At 38.8% G+C, this 20292-nt stretch overlaps 1 protein-coding gene across 1 annotated transcript in view; it reads right to left on the bottom strand.

The window, feature by feature from the left end:
- The window catches only part of ALDH5A1 (aldehyde dehydrogenase 5 family member A1), a 47556-nt gene that overhangs the window by 25369 nt on the left and 1895 nt on the right, over nucleotides 1-20292 (bottom strand). Inside the window, exons 2-4 of the mRNA XM_056823513.1 lie at nucleotides 7031-7114; nucleotides 4569-4739; nucleotides 1468-1584 (exon numbers count right to left, since the gene is read on the bottom strand). Of these exons, the coding sequence (XP_056679491.1) occupies nucleotides 1468-1584; nucleotides 4569-4739; nucleotides 7031-7114 (372 nt within the window). The remainder of the gene's footprint in view (nucleotides 1-1467; nucleotides 1585-4568; nucleotides 4740-7030; nucleotides 7115-20292) is intronic.

Below are 20292 nucleotides of genomic sequence, written 5' to 3'. Positions count from 1 at the left end.
TTGGAGCTCATTGAGCAAGGAGTTGACATGGTCAGACTATGGACAAACAAGATATCTATGGGGTAAATTGGAGATAATTTCATAGGTGAGGCACTAAGTTAAGAAGACTTCTTGAAAAATGTAGGACTTTATTTAAAATTTGAAAGATGTCAGGAGGCAGAATGGAGGAGGGAGAGAGTTCCAGGCATGGGTGATGGGAAGAGAAAATGTCCATAGTTGGGAGGAGTGGAGTTCTGTGTGCAGACCAGGAAGGAGGGCAGGGTCATGGGATCACAGAATATTTGGAGGAGAGTAAAGTGTATGAAGGCTGGAAAGGGCAGAAGGGGCCAGGTTATAAAAGGCTTTCAAAAAGAATTCTATATTTGACATGAGAAGCACAAGGGAGCCACTGGAATTTACTGAATTAGGGAGCCATTGGAATTTATTGCACAGAGGGGTGGGTGGATGACATGAGCTTTAGGAAGCCTAATTTGTTGGGAAATGGGCTTGAAAAGGGGAGAATCTAGAGGCAGGAGTCTAGTCAGTTGGTTATTGCAATAGGCTAGGCATGAGGGGATGAGGTGTTATGTTCCCATGTCTGTTCCAATACCACCACCACCCTGATGCAAGCTCCTGTCATCTTTTGCCTGTACTGTTGCAAAATCCCTCCTAAATGAAGGTCTGACTATGTCAAATGTAGGCTTAATGAGCTCCAATTACCTCTAAGCTCCAAGTTCCAAGTTTGGCATTTAAAGCCCTTTATAACTTTGCCCTTTCCTGTCTTTGACTTTCCTCCTTTCCATGTATCCTGCTATCCTGGTACATTGACTTTGTTCAACAGGATATTCTACACTCCATCTCTGTGCCTTTGAATTGCTATGTGCTCCTCATACCCAGAGTATTCCATTTCTTCAGTCATGCCTCTTAGTTTTCTTGGCTTCTTTCTTTTTTTTTTTAATTGAAAAATTTTATTTAATTAATTAATTTAGAATTTTTTTCTATAGTTATGATATTCATGTTCTTTCCTTCCCCACTCCCCCCCCATAGCCAACAAGCAATTCCACTGGGTTTTACATGCGTCATTGATCAAGACCTATTTCCATATTATTAATATTTGCATTAGGTGATCACTAGAGTATACATCCCTTGGCTTCTTTCAACAAAGCTCAAATTCTACTTGGGCAAGAGGCTTTCCCCCCAGCTTGTTAATGCTTCCTCTTTCAGATTCCATTTTATCTACTGTGGATATATAGCTTGCATTTACCTAGTTATTTACATATCATATCCCCCAGAATGCACCCTTATAGAGGGCAGAGATTGCTTTTGTATTTCTTTGCATCCAAGACAGTTAGTATAGTGCCTGACATAAAGTAAGCTTTTAGTAAATGTCTGTTGACTAAGTAACGGGTTGGACAAGCCTGTAAGGTCCTTTCAGATTCTAAATTCATGATCCTATATTTGAATGAACATGTAGAGAAACTTGCTTACCTCACCAAGGGCCAGGGCAGAAAGAGGTGTATCTTCTGCAGGTTTCACCACCACTGTGCAACCAGCTGCCAAAGCTGCTCCTACCTTTCGGGTAATCATAGCACTGGGAAAATTCCACTAGGGAGAGAGGGAGGGAAGGAGGAAGATGGAGAGGAAGAGGGAGAAGGAGAGGGAGAGGGACAGGGAGAGGGAGAGAGAGAGGGAGAGAGAGAGGGAGAGGGAGAGGGAGAGGGAGAGGGAGAGGGAGAGAGAGAGGGAGAGGGAGAGGGAGAGGGAGAGTCGAGAGAGAGAGTCAAGAGAGAGAGGGAGAGAGAGAGGGAGAGAGAGAGGGAGAGAGAGAGAGGGAGAGAGAGAGAGGGAGAGAGAGAGGGAGAGGGAGAGAGAGAGGGAAAGGGAGAGAGAGGGAGAGAGAGAGGGAGAGGGAGAGGGAGAGAGAGAGGGAGAGGGAGAGAGAGAGGGAGAGAGAGAGGGAGAGGGAGAGGGAGAGAGAGAGTCGAGAGAGAGAGAGGGAGAGGGAGAGTCGAGAGAGAGAGTCAAGAGAGAGAGGGAGAGGGAGAGGGAGAGGGAGAGAGAGAGGGAGAGAGAGAGGGAGAGAGAGAGGGAGAGAGAGAGTCGAGAGAGAGAGGGAGAGGGAGAGGGAGAGGGAGAGAGAGAGAGGGAGAGGGAGAGGGAGAGGGAGAGAGAGAGAGGGAGAGGGAGAGGGAGAGGGAGAGGGAGAGAGAGAGAGGTTACAAGATAGCTCTGAAGAAACATCTGTTAACTCCAGTGGTCCACAGAAAGACTAGTTATAATCAATCACTGACTACAAGATGGGTTACCACCATACTAAACTCTGCTAACTCTACAGTTTGATACAAAAACCTACTGGGAAGGGGGCAGCTGGGTGGCTCAGTGGATTGAGAGCCAAGCCTAGAGATGGGAGATCCTAGGATTAGATCTGGCCTCAGACACTCCCCCGCTGTGTGACCCTGGGCAAGTCACTTGACCCCCATTGCCTAGCCCTTACCACTCTTCTGCCTTGGAATCAATACACAGTATTGATTCCAAGATGGAAGGTAAGTGTTTAAAAAAAAAAACAACAAACCTATTGGGAAGAGAAAAATTTTCCCCCCTGGATTATACATGTATTACCACACAAGATAATTTACATATTGTTTTTTTTTTGTGAATGACTATTCTTATAAAACCAAAACCCCAAAATAAAGACCCAAGTACACAAGTGAAAAATCATACACTTTCATCTGCATTCCAACTCCAAAAGCTTTTTCTCTTTTTCCTAAGTCCTTCAGAATTGTTCTGGATCATTGTATTGCTGAGAGTAGCCAAGTCTACCATAGTTGATTTTCTACAATATTGCAGTTACTGTGTACAATATTTTTCTGGTTCTGCTCATTTCACTCTGCATTAGTCTATGAAAGCCTTTCTAGTTCTTCCTGAAATCATCCTGTTCATTATTCTTTACAGTATTCCATCACCATCATATACCACAATTTATTCAGCCATTTCCTGAGGGACATCCCCTCAATTTCCAATTCTTTGCTACCACAAAAAGAGCAGTTTTAAAATATTTTTGTATGAGTAGGTCCTTTCCCATTCTTTTTTAATCAGGAAGAGATTTTTTTAAAAAATGTGTTTGCTTTTATTTTTTGGTAATTAACAAAAGTATCCCAAAAAAATTTAACACCTATATAAATGAAATGCTGTAATGGAAGAGATCATTAAAGACAATAAAAAAGACTATTGTTCCTCTTCAAAAACCTCAAGAAAGGAGGAAGATGGCCTGAAACTATACTACACAAAAGAAATAGTGTGGTGAGGTGGGTTTAAATCCTCTTACTTGAGAGTGCCTGAGTGAGGTACTTTGTGGCAAAGTGGGTACCCCAATTCCAAATCCACTGACCTTATAAAGCAACCACATTGTCCTAAGGCATTTATTTACTTGGTCCCAAAGAGAAGAAAACACATTTATAAGTTGGAAGGTAACAGGTTTTGCCTCAATATAAGGAAAATTATTTCACAAACAGTGCTATACAAAAACACTGGCCACAGACATGGTAACGTTTAAATCATCAGATTTTTTCAAGTGAGGTTGATGAACCAATCTATTGGAGATACTGTAACCAGGGTTCATGCTCTGGCTAAGAAAAGGACTAGAAATCAGGGGTTTGTGGAGCAGCTGGGTTGCTCAGTGGTTAGATAGCCAGGCATAGAGACAGGAGGTTCTGGATTCAAATGTGAACTCCAACACTTCCTACCTATGTGATCCTGGGCAAGTCAGAACTCCAATTTTTACTGCTCTTCTGCCTCAGAATCAACACTTAGTATCCATTCGAAGACAGAAGAAAGTCAGGGTTTCTTAACCCTTTCTGAGTAATAGACTCCTTTGACGGTCTGGTGAAGTCAATGGATCTTTTCTCAGGATTTTTTAAAACTCATAATAGAAAGAAATGCAAAATTTCAGTCAGAGGTAGGTTACTGAAAATAAGGATGTAATTTTTTTCCTCTATTCAATTCATCTTTTCATGGACCCATTGGAGATCTGTAGATTCTGGGTTGAGAACCCCCAAACTAAATGATTTTTGAGGTTCCTCCCATCTTTGCACACCAAAGATTATATGACTTCATATTTGCTGAAGTTAATAACCATGAGTTAAGCAAACACTTTGTAAAACGTGGCCTATATTACAAAAGGGCTCTTTAGAGGTTGCAGTGTCTCAGAACATAAAATTAGACTTAAGAAACATTAAATCAAATACAAAGAAATATCATTAGGATATGTCATCATACCAATGAATTATCTTTCCCCTAAAGAAAGCCCTTGCATTCTAGTAACCCTAATCCTTCTATTACTCTTAACCATTTATTAAAAAAAAAACATTCTTACCCATCATTGCCACATCTAACACTATCACAAAAATACCGAGTGACAAACTCATGTCCCTTTAAGGGAATCAGGAAAATCAAGAACAGGTTCAGCAGTTTTAGGAGGAGGACATCTTTTCACAATAAAGAAAGAAGAGGCTGTTTGATGAGTCCTATCACTTCCCTCACTCCCCTTTAAATGATCATTTCAAGGTCTAGCAGCAAATCCTTCCACTTACTGGGGTGATGATGGCAGCCACCCCAACAGGCTGCTTCAGGACCAGGCCCCGTCTGTCCTGTGCAGGGGTATAAATGACATCTCCATAAATACGTCGTGCTTCCTCGGAAAACCACTCCAAGAAAAGGGCTGAATAAAGAACTTCCCCATGCGCCTCCTTTATAGGCTTTCCCTAAAATTAAACCAGAAGAGCATAAAGGATGCATACATTACTGAAGAACTTGTGGTTTCACCTAAAAACTACAACTTATAGTTTTAGGGAACTATAAACTCCAAGTTAATAGTTTTCTGAAATTAACATCAGTGATGTTAGTAGAATGATTTGCCCACAGTCACAGAGTTAGTGACCCTTTCTGACTTCCAAACTTTATCCACTAAACCATATCTACATGTAACTAAACTATCCTACAGATAATTTTTTAAAAATGCATCATAAAATCATATTTTGATGTCTCCAATATCCAAAAAGGCTAGTATTCTTGAGTTCAATTTTTTTAAAGGAAAGAAGGAAGGAAGAAAGGGAGGGAGGGAGGGAGGAAGAAAAGGAAAGAAAGTCAGGAAGGAAGGAAAGAAGAGATTTGTATGTGCTTTTGTATTCTTCAAAGTTTAAAAGACTATAAGTCAGAATCCAAGGGACTCATGATGAAAAATGCTAAATACCCCCATAGAAAGAACAGATGGCGTCTGAATGCAAGTTGAATCGTACCATTTTTCACTTTATTTCCTTCATGAGTTTCTTCTTGTATGTGTGATATGTGTCTTCTTTCACACCATGACAAATATGGTAATATGTATTGCATGATAGAAATTTATAACCTATATCAGATTGCTTGCTATCTTGGTGGAGGGTAAAAGGAAGGAAGGGAGGAAGAGAATTTGGATTGCAAATTGTCAGAAAACAAATGTTAAAAATTGTTTCTATGTGTAATAGGGGGAAAAATACAAGAAAATATTACTGAAAAAAAAAGACTAGAGTTAGTTTATACCAGTTTACTGGTCATCTACCTGCTGTAGAGGAATTCCTCAATTTATTATGTGTCTTGGAAAACAGTATCACACTAGCTGAAGGAAATAAAAATGATTTTACATCAATTAGGTGACACAGTGGATAGAACACTGGTCATGGAGTCAGGAAGACTTAAACTCAAATCCAGCCTCAGATACTTAACTGGTTGTGTGACCCTGGGCAAGTAACTTAACCTTTATTTGTCTCAAACCTTTATTTGTTTTAACTTCCTCAACTCTAAAATGGGGATCATACTAGTACCTACTTCCTAGAATTGCAATGAGGACCAAATCTATAAAGCACAGTGCCTGGCACATGGCAGGAATTATATGAATTAAATCTATAATAATATTATTATACAATAATTCTCTATTGGTAAAAGTCTACATTTGGTGCATGAATTTTTAATTTTTAGTGATTCAAAAAAATGTATGAGTGAAAAAAGATAGGCTGGGTATGAAGGATGAAAGGTAGATAATCAAAGTACTTTCATGATGTCCTCTCAGTATCAGCAAAAAGTGAGGAAGGCCCTAAGCAAGACGGATAAGACTCCCTGTGTCAAAATTTGGACATAAACATGAACAAGAAGAGGCTGGCAAGGATGGGTCATGATCTGCATCACTAGAGGGAACTTCCAGACCAATGAGACCACAGATCCACTGGAATGTGTGAGAAGCTCATCAGTGGGCTGAGGATTATTGTTTTAATTTACTCATCTCTCACAGTGGCATAATAACAATAATAAAGGGAGGCTAAAGGCCTTTGCTTACCAAGGGATTCATGGATACTCCTACACACACCCACATAGAAGCGATACTAGGGCCATCTTGTTCAATACATATCTGGAACAGGAATCCTTCTATAACATACTCAAAAAGGAGTCACCTCACCTGGGCTTAAAGCTACTCTCTGATTTTTTAGCAAGAGAAAATAGGGAGAGCCTCACCTGAACCGTTCATATAGATCCACTCCTAGTCTAAGGGGAGTACATTCATACAACATCCTGGTTCCTGGCTCCTTCCTGACCTGTGGATCTCTAAGCCAGGAAAAGCCACTGCTTAGGGGAAAAGCCATGGGAGTCAGGCTGTGGGGCAGTGTAAAAAATAGACTCGAATACAGGACTACAATCCCCATGAGCCTTTGCTCCACTTCCCCAGAATGCCTTGTAATCTCACCTGGGCCGAGATCAAGAAGGTATTTAAGTGGATTCAAAGGCTTTTGAAGGGGGTTTGGCTTTTTTTGGACTTCCGTTTTGGAGCAGAGGCGTCTCTTCCATGATGTGAGGTTATTTTGTCTAGGCCTCTGGCCTAGGCACATGTTTCTTACTTGTATATTCTTAATCTTTAACCTTTAATAAACCTCTAAAAAATATAATACTCCTTGCAGAGAGAAACTAATTTCTACCTGCCTCAGTCTCCCCCTCTCCCCTAAATTTTAATCTTTACAGCAGTACTCACATTTTCAGCTGTGATTATCTTGGCAAGGTCATCTTTGTTCTTTATCATCAGATCATACCATTTGCGAAGTAATGAACTCCTTTCCTAAAGGATAAATAAAAGACAGAATATGTTATCTGATTGACGTGAGTTTCAAAAAAAATGATATATAACTAAAGAACATTTCTTAAAACATTCTGGGCACATAAAATGAGGTGACTAAAGAAACAGAGATGGGGGAAGCCCAGAACTCAGTATTCAAGAGACAGCAAAGAGATGTATTTGGTTGAGCTTATATAAAATGGAATCTATGGTAAGAAATGAGGCTGGGCCATTGGGAAGGGGAAGTCTTTTCGGGTTCAGCATAGCTCATTCAAAATAACTTTTTGACTCTTTCCTAAAGGAGACCCCAAACTCCATCTCTGTGCTTTGGCTCCTGCTATCTTCTGAGCCTGGAATGCATTCACCTCTATCTCCTGGAATTCCTGGTTTCCTTCACAGACAGCCAGGTTCAACAGCTACTTCTACAGATCTTTCTAGGTCTCCTCCAGCTATTAGTGTCTCCACTTAAAAAAATTCCCTAGTACTCATTTCATGAATACTTGCCTGTGGCAGCTAGGTGAAGCAATAAATAGAGTACAAGGCTTGAGGTTTAGAAGACTTACTTGCTGTTGTGACCCTGGACAAGTCACTTAACCCTGTTTGCCTCAGTTCCTAATCTATAAAATGAGCTAGAGAAAAGAAATGGTATACCTCTTCAATATCTTTGCCAAGAGAACTCCAAATAGGGTCACAAAGAGCCAGACATGACCCAACAACATACTTTACCTGTGTGTACACAGGTGTCCCTCAATATAATACAAGCTCTTTGAGGGCAGGGTCTAATTCAACTTTGTCTTTTGTATCCCCAGTATCAGGCATATAATAGGTATTTAATAAATACTTGTTGATAGGGGTGAGATTTTATTAAATGAGAAATAGGGAATAAAAGTTTTTACATTTCAAAAAATAAACAATTATCATAAAATAATTTAAAAATAATAAACAATTACCATCATAAGTTTTAAAATAATAAATATTTCATTATCACAAAATAATTTAAAAGTAATAAACATTTATCATCATAAAATATTTTCAAATAACAATTATAAAATATTAAAAATATAAACAATTATAAAATAACAATTATAAAATATTTAAAAATATAAACAATTATAAAATAATCTAAAAGTAATAAACTATCATTATCATAAAAATAAACAAACATAAAACAGAGTAAAATCTTATAAAAATTCTCACCCTTTAAAAAACCAAATTAACAAATAAAAAAAGCTTTTGTTTTATCCTCTTCCACCTTTGGCCTTGTTTTCCCTCCTTCCTTCTTTTTTTATCCTTTTTGAATAAAAGACTATAGTTGATATATCTCTACAATCAAAATACAATTCTGGTTCTGCTAACTTTTTTTGATATCACCTTGTAGAGATCTTTCCATATTTCTTTGTATGCTTCATATTTATCTTTCTTCCTAGCATAATATTCCATTAAATGAAGATGACAATTTATTCAGCTCTTCTCAAAACTGGTAAACATATGTAATGCTTCTATTTTTTATTATGACAATTTAGAAAGCTGCTATATTTATAGATAGGTTCCTTTCATGACGATTGGGAGATAAATTCTTAGCCATTGGCAGGTGGATTCCTAGAATTACTTGGGTTGGACAGTTTTGTTATATTCTACCAGTGCCATATTGTTCTCTTCAAAAATGTTTGGAATAATCTGTAGTTCTACCAGCAATGAATTTTCACTATTTTTATTATCTTATTGGACATAAAACAGCATCTCATGGTTGTCTTAATTTGCATTTCCCTGTTAATAAATTTTGAATATTTTTATGTTTTGAATTGTTTGTTCATATCCTTTCACCATTCCTCTGTTAGGGAGTGTATATTATTAATCTTAAAAATATGCATGCATTTCTTACAGATTATAGACCTTTATCTGATATATTTATTGCTATTAAAAAAATTAACCAGTTTCACTTAATCCTGGAGACACTCCCTTTTGCTGTACAAAATTATTTTATCTTTAATCCCTTTAGGGGGCTTACCACAGTCTATCAGCTTGGAGAAACCTGGGGTTTAAAGTATAAGATCAGCTCCTCCCCTCCCAAAGAGAGAGGAGAAATGCTGGAGAAGTTTAGTCTGAGGAGATAACATTAGAGAAAGGCAAGGTAGATAGTGAGGAGCTAAACAATGGAGTTGGGGGAAAGAGACTTGTAAATGAGGAACAGGAGTCATTCCTCTGCAGAGGTAGTTGCAAGGCCTTGGAATGCCTCCTTTCTACAAAAGGTTTAAAGAAAACCCTCCACTAAGGAAGAGGCTTAGTTATAGAGAGAACCTCTAGAGAGGAACAGTATGGTGACAGAATGATACCACATACACAAGGGTAATGGTCCACCAAGAGGAAGTAAGTAGATAGCTTTCCTCCTAAAGCCAAATACCTCCAACCACCAGCCGCTATCTCGTTGGTATAACAAATTCATTTATTTTGTTTCCAATGATTTCTTTTGACTGCTTGTAAAAAATATTGGAACAGAAGAGTGATGAGATCAGGTTTGTATATTAGGAAAACCAAATCAATTTATCTTGTCTCCAGTGAACAGAAGAGTGAGGAAATCAGGTCTGTATATTACGAAGACCAAACCCATTTATTTTCATCTCCAATAATTTCTTCTGATTTCTCATAAAAAATATTTGAACAGAAGAGTGATGAGATCAGGTCTGTATATCATCTCTAGTAATGGTGTGAAAGATGAACTGGAGGGAGGAGAGGCTGGAGGCAGAAAGAACATTTAGAAGGCTACCATAATAAAATGGGGAGAGGTAACAAGGGCCTGGTAGTCCAGAGTGGCAAGAGCAGGAATGGTAAGGAAGGGACACATACCAAGAATATTTTAGAGATAAAATTGACAGGTCTTTGCAAGAGATTAGAAATGTGGGTTGAGGGAAAGGGAGGAGACAAAATCTGATTCCAAGATTATTAGCATGGGTGACTGTCACTGGTATCATTATTCTCCCAGAGATAGGGAGATCAAGAGAAACTGGTTCTAGAGGGAGGGAAGGAGGCTATATGAGGAATGCAGGGTTATTTTTTGTGGAACTTGAAGTGCTAAGAGGCCGTACAGGTGGTGATGTCTAGCTGGCAATGTGACCCAACTTACAGCTGAAGGTGACAACTTGAAAATCATCCAGATCAAACAGTTGCAACCCTGGGAATAGATGAGCTCACCAAAGGAGAGGATCAAAATAAAGATGAGGACCCAAGATGGAGGCTTAAGAAAGGAGGGAGTTGAGGGGGAGGGCAGGGGAAAAGAGATACATCAGTACAAGAAACAGAGGAAGGACACTTATAGAAATAGGATATAAAGATGAAAAATGACATAAAATCACCTGTTTGGCTTTTTAAAGCCCCTCATAACCTGACTTCCACTTCCTTTTCCAGTCTTCTTAGATCTCAGTCCTGCCTACATGCTCTGTAATCCAGTGACATAAGCTTGGTTGCTGATCCTCCAGTATGATACTTTTTATCTCCCAACTCTGGGCATTTTTCCTGGCTGTTCCCCAAGCCTGGAACTCTCTCCTTCCTCATCCCCATCTCCTGGCTTCTTTCAGACTGGCCTCAGACACTTCCTAGCTGTGTGAGTTCTCCTTTGCTTCTATGACATTCTGCACCTTGCATCATACTTCTATGCCTATGTCATATTCCCCCACTAAAATCTAGCTCCTCCAGGGAAGGGATTATGCTGAGGCAAAGTCAACAAGTATTTATTAAGCATCTAGTTGAGGTAGCTAGTTAACACACTGACCCAATCAATACTGTGTAGCAGGTCCAAAGCAGAAGAGTGGTAAAGGCTAAGCAAAAGATGTTAAGTGAACTGCCCACGATCACATAGCCAGGAAGTATCTGAGGTCAAATTTAAACTCCCAACTCCAAACCTGGATCCTATCCATGCTGCTCCCAAGCTACCTCAAATAGATGTTTAATAAATGCTTGTTGACTTGCCTCAGCATAGTTCCTTCCTTCAAAGAGCTGGAATCTACCGGGGGAATATAACATAGACAAATAAGTGTGATACAAGGTAGAAAGTGATGGGGCAAAGGAGAAATCTGGGCAAGGCATTCTAAGAAAATTTCAAAATGGGGAGACTGAAGGGTTAGGAAGGGAAAACTAGTAAAGGGGATGGACTCAGGGAAGGCTTCATGGAAAAAGTGGAAATTGAGCTAAGTTTTAAAGGAAGGAAAGTATTTCATTAGAGAGAGATGAAGAACCACAGAATCAGACCATTGGAAGAGGTCTGGGTGGCCATTTAGTCCAAGCCATACACAAAGGGGATCCTCATCATATCCCCAACAAGTAGTCAGCCAGCTTCTGCTTAAAGGCTGCCAAGGAGACAACTCCCACCTCCCCAATCTTTGAGTCAACCCATTCTTTTGCCCAGCTCAAAACAGAGGGGGGGGGGGAAAGTGGATGTTTAAGGCACAGGAGATGGTAATGCAAGACTACACAGAGCTAAGATGGTACGGAGAGGGAGGAATGGGGAAAAAAGAATATGATTGTGAAGAGCTTTAAATGCCAGAGTAAGAAAGGATATTTCCTATCGGATAGATATATTCAAAGCACATTAGTAAGAGAAAAGATGCTTGACAAACAGAACGTGTGCCGACATGCCTGCCAAACTAATAAGCATCAATTATCATCATCCTATATTCCCCAAGCAGGAAATTTAGACATTATAATATTTTTCCTATTCTATGCATGAATACACACTCTGAACCGGTGTTCTCACTCCTTTACAGGTGGATTATTCCTCCCTACTCTTCTGAGCGGCTTAACAAGTTTCTATTACTTCACAAGGGTGTTCTTTAGACTAATGCTTATAAACCTTAAAATGCTTGAGGCTCCTTAGAGAAAAGGCAACATAGATCTTCAGAAACAACAATAAAATACCAATTACACCTAGTTTACTCACAACACTAGTGAGGCTATGAATTCATGTATATAATATATATGAAGCTGGAAACAGATCATTTTGGTATGGGTGAAAGAAAAATCAAAACAGGATCTGTTGACATAATCAAATTTATAATAAACATCTGAGGACAAAAAAGATCACAAACAGAGATGATGCCATTGTTGGAGAGAAAAAAGAAATGGCTACTTTGTGTATTATGAGAAACTAGAATGAATGGGGAAAAAACAAGGATTAAAAAAAAATTCTGCCTCCAAGATGAAATACACTAGTGACAGTCCAACTGAATGGATGAAGGAAGAGGGAGCAGAAAAAAATAAGTGATTCCTGAATGTTAGGCAAGGTCCTGAGAGGGCTGTGGGGGATATAGGAGTATAAGAAATGGTCTCTTATCAAGAGGTTTGCAACCTACTTATGGAGGTGAAAAGAAAAGATAATACATAATACCCAACCTATTACAGGTACAAGATAAATCATCAAGTAAGTGGGAGAAATTGGATTCAGAGAAGGGTGAAATCATCAGGGTCCAGGGTAGTCTATGAAGGATTTGTGGAGAAGTTAGCACTTGAGCTGAGCCTAGAAGGATATAAAACAACCTAGATAAGTCCAGAGAAGATCAGGAAGGCATTCAAGGAAAGGGCAATGGATTCAGAGCATGAATATTATTCTTCCTTCAGACAGGAGGTGGTCCCCCTCACTGAAGATGTTTCCATGTTGGATTTGGAGTCCTCAGCCTCCAGTACTAATTACAACAGTAGCTGATGTCTTCAGTGCTTCAAAATTACAAAGTGCTTTATTTATGTTATCTCATTTGATCCCTGACAATATCAAGTAGCACAAGAATTATCATCTCCTTTTACAGAAGAGGAAGATTCAGAAATTAAGTGGCTTATCCAACATCTCACAGCAAGTTAAGGAGGTGAGACTGAAATCCAGGACTCCTGACGAGACCAATGCTCAGACAGAACCCAGAGCATCACATGGAGCAAACATGGAATCTGCCTGTGCTAGGTCTCTCAGAATGGAATAGATAACACGAATATTAGCTATTTCAGGATTTATGAACCTTTTGTTTCAGGAATAAAGATGAAAAGCAAGTCAGAACAGTTTGGCTCACCTAAAAAGATCCTGCTGGGGTCTTAACACACTGATGGAGAATGGGTAGAGGGCAGGGTCAATTTGAAGTGAATAAATGCTAACAGATAGGATCAGTCCTGTAAGCCCCAAAGGCAGCTAGGTAGCACAGTGGATACACAGTGGATAAAGTGCCAGAGCAGGAGTCAGGAGTTCCTATCTGACCTCAGACAATTCCTAATTGTGTGACCCTGGGTAAGTCACTTAATCTTACCTGCCTAGCCCTTACTGCTCTACTATCTTGATTCTAAGTCAGAATGATTTTTAAAAATATTTTAAGCCCAGTTGCAACAGGAGGGATAACCATGGGTTCTCTCCAGCCCCTTTAGGCATTGGAACAGGATTGTAAATACCTCCAGGATACTTGCATGTCTGAAAACTGTGGTTCTAAGAGCAAAGATTATCTTCGGATCGTGGTTACTTGAGGATGAATGTTTTCTTGTTTTCCCTCATAAGTAAATGGATCCACCAGCTAGCCTCTCATGAGACTCAAAAAAAAAAAGAAAGAGAGAAAGAAAGAAAGAAAGAAAGAGAGAGAGAAAGGAAGGAAGGAAGGAAGGAAGGAAGGAAGGAAGGAAGGAAGGAAGGAAGGAAGGAAGGAAGGAAGGAAGGAAGGAAGGAAGGAAGAAAGAAAGAAAGAAAAAGAAAGAAAGAAAGAAAGAAAGAAAGAAAGAAAGAAAGAAAGAAAGAAAGAAAGAAAGAAAGAAAGAAAGAAAGAAAGAAAGAAAGAAAGAAAGAAAGAAAGAAAGAAAGAAAGAAAGAAAGAAAAATGTATTTGAGTTGCCTTAAATGCATTTCTTCCAGCAGGCAGAAAGGTGGGTGAAATGATCTTGGTAGATTTGTTACAATAACAAAAGGTGTCTGGTGGAAGAACAGTGAGACTTGGAATTTGAGCACTGTGTCTTCCCCTTATCTTCTGGGTATGCCTCTTCTTTCCCACCCACCAAACTGGGTAGAGTGCTAAGTTCAAGTTGAACGTTGCCCCAAGAGACCTAATCACCACATTATTCCTACATAGGAGGATGGAAGCCACAGAAGAGAATCTCAGGACTATGAGAGATCCTGGTCTTTGGGGAACCAGAGGCAGTGGAAGGTCCACAATGTCCCTATACTCAAACATTACAGTACCCTAGAAGGAGGGCTTCCATATCAACTGTTTATTCCCCTACATAGGCTGGAGGGGACAAACTCCTACTGTAGGGCCTTTCCTTTATCTCTCTGATTCAGTCAATATCTTTTAAGGGGAAAATCTCCCTCTTCTATTTTTTATATTCTTCCCTTTTATATTTTCTAGTCTGGTTCCATTAATACCTGACAAATGGAGAAGAAATGGAAGCAGTGTCAGCCTTTATATTTGTGGGTTCAAGGATTAGTAGAGATGACAGCTGGGGCCATGGACATCAAAAGACCCTGGCATTTTGGAAGGAAAGGTATGGTAAATCTGGAGAGCATACTAAAAAGAGACATCACCTTGCTGACAAAGGTCCATGGTCAAAGCTATGGTTTTTCCAGTAGCAATGTACAACTGTGAGAGTTGGACTAATAAGGAAAGTTAAGTGTCGCAGAATTGATGCTTTTGAATTGTGGTGCTGGAATAGACTTTTGGGAGTCCCTTGAAGAGCAAGGAGATCAAATTAGTTAATTTAAAGAAATTAAATCAGATAATTCAACAGAAGGTCAAATACTGAAGCTGTAACTTAAATACTTTGGTCACATAAAAAGAAGACAGGGCTCAGTGGAAAAGTCCACAATATTGGGAAACAATGGAGGCAAAAGAAGATGGCAGAGAATGAGATGGATAAATAGTGTCATGAAAGCAATGACATGAGCTTGGATATACTTTGGAAAATCGCAGAGGATAGAAGGGTCTGGTGTACTACAGTCCATGGGGTTATAAAGAGTTGGGCACTACTGAACAACTGAACATTTTCCAGTCTTGAAACAACAAAGACCTGCATCTTGAACATATTCCGGCTGAATGACCCTGGGAAAGTCCTAACCTTTCAGTGCCCTAGGCAATTTTCTAAATTGCAAAGAAAACGTCAGCCTGACACTAGAGAGAGCTTTCTCATCCATGTGCCATATATAAGTGAAATTAAGGGTCCATTTCCTAACCCAATAGCTCTCATCTTTATCTACCTCAACTCAACTTCCAACATAAATCCATATTTTCCCATTCCATTTCAATCTTTGGGACCCCTTGATATTGTTCATTACCAAAATCCCTTTGTTTTTATTCCATTTACATCCCTTTCTTACTCTCCATTCATTCCACTTCATTTTCTACCTTTCTGAGCCAATGAAAACCTGGTTCTACTTCAGACATTTTATCTCTTAAAAACCTCTCCAGGACTGTATAAATCTTCTTTCTTATCCTTGAGGTCCTTCTAGACTTGCTCTTTGTCACCACCACTCAAACAACCTCTTCTTTGACATTTACTCTTTTCTCTATAACCCTAATCAGACCTTGGTCATAAGCATCTGTTATTCCCTATGTCATTGTTCCTACTTTCTCAGATGTTTAGCATCTGATATATAGCTTTTCTCTCTACCCTATTCTCTGTCTTCATCCTAGGAAATTTAATGTAAATGAGATGCCTCTTTGTTTTCTTTTTTTCCCCTTTTGTTTTTCCCAGTTCATCACATTTTTACCTATATTTTCATTCTCCCTCAGCCATACAGAAGGATGCACATATCCTTCAATCTTACTATCATTCATAAGGATTCTGCTTCCATAAAAAATAAAACATTCTTCACTCAATATGCCATCTACTATTCTTCCATTTCTGTGTTACTCCTTCTAAATGAATGCTTCATACTTACGGTGATGTCCAGTCACCAACCTCAAAGGTATCTTTGAGTATCAGATGAGATATCTATAAAGTGATGAGCAAAGTGCCTAGTATATAGTAGATGCTTAATAAATTCTTATTTCCTTTTCTGTTTCTCCACGCTATCATGATAGTTTTGGCCTCATTTTCCTCCATTCAGTCTTGACCAATTCAACTATACAGCATCCTCTCTTGAAATTCAAGTCCTACAGGTTCGATCCTTGTTCTTTCGTCAATCATGTCTTGTTAAATGCTTCCCTTGGGATTCACCCTTCTTCTTTTTGCCACACATGCCTTGTTAAATCTCAGTTTTGGACTTCCTAACCCTCCATCTTCTTCACTCCTATTCTTGAGCTTCTAGGTGAGTCTACTGAAAGCTACATAACCATGTTGGCTAGGTTTGCCATAAATATATAGTATAATATTAAATGGTCCCATGATGATGCAGTTTTTTCATTCCTTTCCTGCTAGTGAAATTATACTCTTTATAGCAGCTACTGTATTCAAAACCTTCTATACTACCTCCTCTCACCTTCCTCTCAGCAGAAATCCCTGCCTCCTACTATCCATTGCAGGTTTCCTCTTTTATTCCACTTCTGATTTTCATCCCCTTTGCTCAAGTGTCTGACAAAGTGTAGATCTTTCTCCTTACCAAAGCTCATCCTTGTACTTGTGCTTTTGACCTATTCCCTCCTATCTTCTCTTGGAACTTTTCCAATATCAAATATGATTGCTTCCTTTCTTAAGATCTTCCATTTTCCATTTCTCCTTATCAATGTCCAGTTCTCTTTCATCTCTTAAAAAAATAATCCAAAATCTTTCATTTGAATTTTTCACTCCCTAGTTAATTCATTCACTAGTTTCCCTTTTTAGGAGAGTCTATAATTGTTGTCTTCATTTCCTCTCTTCTCATTCACTTCTTAAATCTTTTGACAGCCTTGCTTCTAATCTCAGTGGTCCCCTAAAGCCCCTTTCTAAAGTTACCAATAATCTCCTCTTAACTATTAAATTCAGAGATCTTTTCTCAGCTCTCTATTTGATCTTTCTGTGGCTTCTAACAATGTTAGCCACTCTCTTTTCCTGCATATCGTCTCCTTGTCTCTGTGACATTTGTCATGTTTGGTTCTGTTTCTTCTATTTGTGTTGTTATTTATGGATTATTGTTCTTTCCCCACCAATTAAGGGTAGGAATTCTGTCTTTGTCTCTCTTTCCTTTTCTTTCTACAGTCTCTTAGTTGGTGATCTTATCAAATCCTATGGATTCAATTCAATCCATGCAAATGAATCCTAAATCTATTTATACAGCCCTAGTCTTTCTCCTGAACTCCAGTCATAGGTTACACTACCTTTCAGATCTCTCCATCAGGATGTCTCATTTTCCTATACAGTTGTTTCTCACTCTTTGTGACTCCATTTGGGGTTTTCCTAGCAAAGACCCTGGAATGGTTTGTCATTTACTCCTCCAGATGAGGAAATTGAGGCAAACAAGGTTGATGACTTGCTAGTAATATTTGAACTCAGGTCTTTCTGACTCCAGGTCCAGTGCTCTATCCACTGTACCACCAGGGTTCTCAAAAATTCAACATGCCCAAAAAAGAAATCATGATATTTTCCTCCAAACCTATGCCTCCTCCAAATTTTTCTATTTCTCTTAAAGATAATATCATCCTTTCAGCTACCTAGTTTTGGAATTCTGGTATTACTGATACATTCCTTTCCTTTACTGTATCATTTTCAATTCCACCTCTACAACTGGACTCAACCTTTTTTGGGGTCATGATCTCCTTTGGCAGTCTGGTAACACCTATAGAACCTGTCTCAAAATAATGTTTTTAATATGCATGAAATAGAGGTATACAAATGAAACCAATTATGTTGAAATAGTTTCAAAAATACTTTAACAAAACAAACAAAACACTTTCTTGGACCCTAGATGAATAACTTGTACTCCATCATCCTTTCATAGGCTCTATTTCCACCTACCCAGTCACTCTTGCTTGGTCTCCTGCAATCTTTGTAGATTTCTAACTGATCTCCATGCTTTCATGATTTCTGTCCTCTCTAATTCATTTTCCACACATCTGCCAAACTGATATTGGAAAAAAAGAAACACAGATCTGATCATACCTCTCTCTTACTCAAAGATTTTTAAAAGCTCCCTATTGACTCTGTGATAAAATACAAAATCTTCAGACTGGCATTTAAAGCTCTCTACAAGGTATCAAACTCCAGGCTATAGGATTCCTGCCTGTAAAACTCCTCAGTGCACCCAGAATAAGTTTCAATTGTAATTGGGAAATGTTTAACAAAATAAAAATTTACCACCACACAGATGTTAATTTGAGTTTGACACCAATTAAAGTTACAATCTGGCTACTTACTAACTTTCCAAATCTATTTTGAATTATTTATCCACTTCATGCTACATACATCCAGTCAAATGGGTTGACTAGCTCTTCTCCATATACAATTTTTGCCTGTGGGCTTGTAAATACTGCTTCTGCCTGGAATGCACTACCTCCTATTCTCTGCCTTTTGGCAGCCCGTTTCCTTCAAATAGCTGGCTTAGGGGATGCCTTCTCTAGAAGTTTTCTGTGATCTCCTGAGTTTTTTAATGGCTCTCTGCCTCCTCAATTTCTCTTGTATTTACTTATCTGTCCACATCTTATATCTCCACTTTACTCCAGAAGAATGTGTTCCTTGAGGACAGGGGCTGATGTTAGCTTCTATAATCCTACTTCCTACTTTAGTGTCTGACACACAGTAGTCCCTTAAAAATATTTTCCTCAGAAAAATCCTGAAAAATAGGAAGTATGTTGATTATCTTTATTTTACACATGAAGAAAAAAATTTAAAAAGTAGCATCTTTTATGAACTTTAGGGGCACAGTATCAGGTTGAATGATTCTTTTTTTCTAGGTAATGGGAAAATCTATAATAATATATATATTTTAAAGCCTTACTTTCTGTCTTAGAATTGATACTAAGTATTGGTTTTAAAATAAAAGAGTGGTAAAGACTTGGTAATTGAAATTAAGCAATTTGCCCAGGGTCACCAGCTAGATAAATATATGATGCCAGATTTGAACCTGGAACCTCCCACTTCTGGGCCTGGTCCTCTATCCCACTGAGTCACCTAGAGGCCCCTAAAAATCTAACTTATAAGACATATCCTTTTTCCTTTTCCCCTTTGTTAAGGAGGAAGGGCAGTTACATGTGGAATAAATAGAAATGACTGCTTAGATTTTGAAAAGGCCACTGTTTTACTGAAGCTTCTTTTTTTTCTTTTTAAAAAAAATCTTTATCTTCTATCTTCTTATCAATTCTAAGACAGAAAAGCTGCAAAGGCTAGGCAAAAAGGGTGGTGACTTTCCGAGGGTCACCCAGCTAAGAAATATCTAGGCTAAATTTGAACCTAGAAAGGACCAGAGCTCTATCCACTGTACTACCTAGCTGTGGGGAGAGGGGGAAGAGTGTTTCTTAACTGGCTGAGCCCAGGATTGTAGCAAGGATGAAGGAGGTCTGTCCAGAAAGGAAGGATGGGCCAATACTCAATCAGTGTGGATAAGGGGGGAAGAGGGGGAAGCCCTTATCTTTTAAAAAGGCACAGATTAGTAGACTAGTCCCACTTAATATTTTTTTCTTTTTGCTTGAATTTCTGAAATCCTTGCCCTAGTATCTTCTGTTTTTATTTTATTTCCCCCTGTGGGAAAAAAATCTTATGAAAAGGATATAGAGACAGAAGAGTGGTACTAGAACTCGGGACATCCAGGGTTAATGGCAAAAGTGGGGAAGATTCTCAGTGATTGGGTGCAAGTGACCTCTGAACCCATGTCTGGTCTGGTTCAGTGATCAAAAAAGAACACTTCAAGATTTTAGAGATCATTCACAATTTAGTATGGGTATAGAGGCCAAGGGAAATATTCTCTTAGGTCAGCTTCCGGCTCTGATTCCCCTGGAAGCCAAGATACTCTGGGTTCCCTTCACAGAAACTCAGCTTTGGAGAAATGACTTGCCCACAATTATACATACTCCTGGTCTGGTGGCAGAACTGACCCCGAACCCAACTGCATGCTTTTTTCCTGCAACAGAGACAAGATACATTCCCTGGGCAAATTTTAATAAATTTATGTAAAAAAGTTATAATAATGCTGTCATATATGCATATATAATAATAATTATTATTAGCAAGTTATGTAAGGGAACATTTTCAAGAAATAATTCCCTTTTCATCAGTTTGGGAGAGGTTACCAGTCTCTAATCTGGGATACTGACCCTCCTTCTGGG

The sequence above is a fragment of the Monodelphis domestica genome, chromosome 3, assembly GCF_027887165.1.
Source record: "Monodelphis domestica isolate mMonDom1 chromosome 3, mMonDom1.pri, whole genome shotgun sequence".
NCBI classification, from domain to species: Eukaryota; Metazoa; Chordata; class Mammalia; order Didelphimorphia; family Didelphidae; genus Monodelphis; species Monodelphis domestica.
Note: the sequence above shows the minus strand (reverse complement) of the source record. Positions and strands in the feature narration are given on the sequence as shown.